We start from the raw sequence: 3,301 nt of genomic DNA, 5'->3' as shown, positions 1-3,301 counted from the left end.
ATATATATATATATATATATATATACATAATGTTTGATTACCTTCAGACACGTAAATCGATAACGATATTCACTTTACTCATCGACAAGGACCAACTCATCGATGGAAGTAGTCTTGTTCTTGGGTACTGTGAAAATAGTTCGGATTATGATGGCCCTTTTGTTATGCGCGAAGTATACCTTAACCTTATTCCGAGATATGAGTCACATATCCTTCTTTTATAAGTTAATCTTATATTAGTCTTTGCGCTTATCTTTAAAACGTTTAACCAACATCTATGCAGATTATGTTGCTACCACAGCCATTCATATGTCCACAAGGCGACAGCCTGTTGTTTCAACTGATTGCAAATGTACTGTGCGGTTTGTGCATCTCCCAACCACCGGAATACTGGTTGCCCATGCCGCTTTGTTAAAGTAGAGCTCCTTACCTACTTAATAGCTGTGCCTCGTATGGTTTTGACTTATCTTAGTCCTGCATGCAACCGAAATGGACATCGTCACGCATGCGAACTCCGCCAATCATACTGTACTTTATACTGGGACAGTCCACGTGTTGGATACCATACACTCCTCACTCCACTACCAGAACGCGCACCGTGATAAAAGCTTCCAACGTACGTCGAGTAGTGTTTTGAGTCATCGGAATAGTGCGCGTGGCATTGTTGTCGCATCCTCCACATCTGACGATTCTACCACAACACGGCTTCTCCGAGCGATGTACTTCTGACGTCGGGAGAGGGTCTCTATATCGCAGTCCATTGGGTTGTATTGTCAGAGCTTTCCTCCATTTAAGTGTTTATTGTTTGTACTATTCTTACAGCTCTGTTTCTGTTTGTACTATTCCTACAACTCGGTACTATTCGCATAAGTAAAATGTACGCATTGTCACCAGGCGACTCCCTTATTCGGCAGAGTAGTCTTATCGCCTGTGCATGTTGTGTGTGCTTCAGACAGAGTAGTCTGACCGCTTGTACGTGTTATGTTGTGTGTTGTTTAGACCTTGTTCTTGTGATGTCCGTTGCTACAGCATGGGGTCTCTCTATGCCCCACAGCCATTAAACCTACCTACAACGCACTTGACAGAACAGGCCTAAAAGGATGCCTCTAAGTCGTCGCTTGCCTCTCACACACAATAGCCCCAACACTCAGCTCGGCGCATGGCTGTGTCGGCGGCTCTCATCCACATAGTGCGATGGGGTCCCACTGAGTGGGGTCAGCGTTGTTTAGCCTTTTGACACGGTGTCGGTGTCCCAGGTGCAGCGCCAGGAGGACCGGTCCTATTTCTCAAAGAAACAGCACCTCCCCTAACAAGCACCAAACAGATACTGAGGTAAACCGCTGGCTGACAAATCGTGATAAAACCTCGATCGATCACTAGTTCTCACGGCACATGTACTGTCGCGAATTGGGGCAAGTCCTCCGCTCACAAAGCACCCGGAAGAACAGGGACGGGTGCAGGAATTGGGACAAAGTCTTGGGCCAATTGATGCCGTGCGTATCTATGTGTGTGACCCATTCAGTTGCCAGGGCATATTCCTGGGTATAGAATCTCACCGGCACAATGTCTGCGACAGATATCTCTGACCCAACCCGTACTGTGATTTAGGGCCATTTACAGCACCTGAACCATTCCATACTGTGATTTAGGGCCATTTATTGCACCCGAGCCATTCCGTACTGTGATTTAGGGCCTTCTACTGCACCTAAACCCTTCCGTAGTGTGATTTAGGGCCATCTACTGCACCTAAACTATTCCGTAGTGTGATTTAGGGCCATTTACTGTACCCGAACCATTCCGTAGTGTGCTGTAGGGCCATTCACTGCACCTGAACGGTTTGGTAGTCGTAGGGCCATTTACTGCACCTAAACCGTTTCGTACTGTGATTCAGGACCATTTGCTGCACCTGAACCATTCCGTAGTCTTACAGCGCTAGAGTTGTGATCCTAGCACGTCCCAAATAAGGCCATGGGGTCTATGTTGTCTGTGATCGGCGTGGTGATGAGTTATCCATCTGTCCAGATTGTTCTAATACCCCACACGGTTAGTATTATATTTTTGCTTTCTTGCCCCACAACTAACTAACTCACCCGTTGCTAAGCAACCCCCCCCCACCCCCTTCACACGATACTATGGTTGGCCTTCCACACATGCTGCACGCTGGGGTGCTGGTGTTCTTCAGCCGTCTCCTTGAGCAGGTGGTTTCCTATGCCTGGTGCCCCCCCCTTTGCATGGTTGAGTTGTTGAGTGCGTTGAGTGTGCGTTGGGTTAGTGTGAACTGGTTGTTGAGTTGGTTCAGGTGTGACTGCTCGTGCACCGGTGGTCTGTACGCCATCAGCGCCCCAAAGCCAGTGCCATAGACCTCATCCGGCACAGCACCCTGGTACGTGTTGTTGTTGCGTAGGGTGCTCTGGTACTGTGTGTGGTATGTGCCTTGGCTCTGTGCTTCCACATCCAACTCTGCGCTACTGCGTATATCCATGGGCAGCCCATGGTTGCCATAGCCCTTGCCGCGGGGGTGTAGTCGTTGCGCGTGTACGGCTGATTTCCAGAAGTCTGTCTTGCCGGGGATGGGCGCCACCTCCTTGATCTTGAACATCAGCAGACCTGTGGTAGGCAGGCAATGGTGAGGTGGTCAGAAGGTCGGTGGGTATAAAGTATAGCGTGACGCACATGGTATACTCTAAAAGTTATATCTTGCTTGTACGCTCGGTGAGGATTCTTTACAATGAGCCGTTAGCCCCTTGTTACTACATAAAGGGTTGGCTTGTTATCTGCCCTCAACACAACACAGGTCCTTCTCCGAACACACAGAGTTCACACTGGCTACACAGACCCTTCTTAACGCACACAAAGCTGTTCACGTGTGGTATCATAAGCGTGACTAGAAACACACAAACATACTCAACCATCAAGTAGAAACAGACAAACAAACATACTCACTCATCAAGTAGATGCAGACATACAAACATACTCACCCATCAAGTAGATGCAGATAATGTTCACAATCGTAAGCAGGAAGCTGTAAGTCCCTGCCACAGCCAGGTCATGCGCGGACATCTTCATCTCGACTCCGTACAACGGACCAAATATAGCGTAAGCTGATGTGGCGGCGGAGTGAGAGAGTGAGGTGCAAGTGTGCGCTTATGCGGCACAGCCTGTGTACACGAACGAGACCTGTGAATATGAACGTATTCGAATGTCGGAATACTTACACAAGCACAAGCAAAAATACATGTACACGTACAAGTATAAGTACAAGTACACATACAAGTATAAGTATAAGCATACGTACAAGTAC

The 3,301-nt window shown here is 47.9% G+C and overlaps 1 protein-coding gene across 1 annotated transcript; it reads right to left on the bottom strand.

Annotated features, from left to right (window-relative positions):
* Positions 1 to 152: 152 nt before the first annotated feature.
* On the bottom strand, positions 153 to 3,102 carry SARC_11291 (hypothetical protein). Its single transcript, XM_014294624.1, has 2 exons — positions 2,979 to 3,102; positions 153 to 2,607 (listed from the first exon to the last, which is right to left on the bottom strand). The coding sequence occupies exons 1-2, from the start codon at positions 3,064 to 3,066 to the stop codon at positions 2,207 to 2,209; spliced, it is 489 nt and encodes a 162-aa protein (XP_014150099.1). The 5' UTR covers positions 3,067 to 3,102; the 3' UTR covers positions 153 to 2,206.
* Between the last annotated feature and the right edge of the window lie 199 nt (positions 3,103 to 3,301).

The sequence above is a fragment of the Sphaeroforma arctica genome, assembly GCF_001186125.1.
Source record: "Sphaeroforma arctica JP610 unplaced genomic scaffold supercont1.1612, whole genome shotgun sequence".
NCBI lineage: Eukaryota > Ichthyosporea > Ichthyophonida > Sphaeroforma > Sphaeroforma arctica.
The sequence above is the reverse complement of the archived record's forward strand: the minus strand, read 5'-3'. Positions and strand labels throughout refer to the sequence as shown.

Coding starts and splice junctions, on each gene's coding strand:
- SARC_11291 (XM_014294624.1), bottom strand. CDS start 3,066: ATGAAGATGTCCGCGCATGACCTGGCTGTGGCAGGGACTTACAGCTTC. Junction 2,608..2,978: donor TATCTGCATCTACTTGATGG/GTGAGTATGTTT, acceptor TGCCTACCACAG/GTCTGCTGATGTTCAAGATC.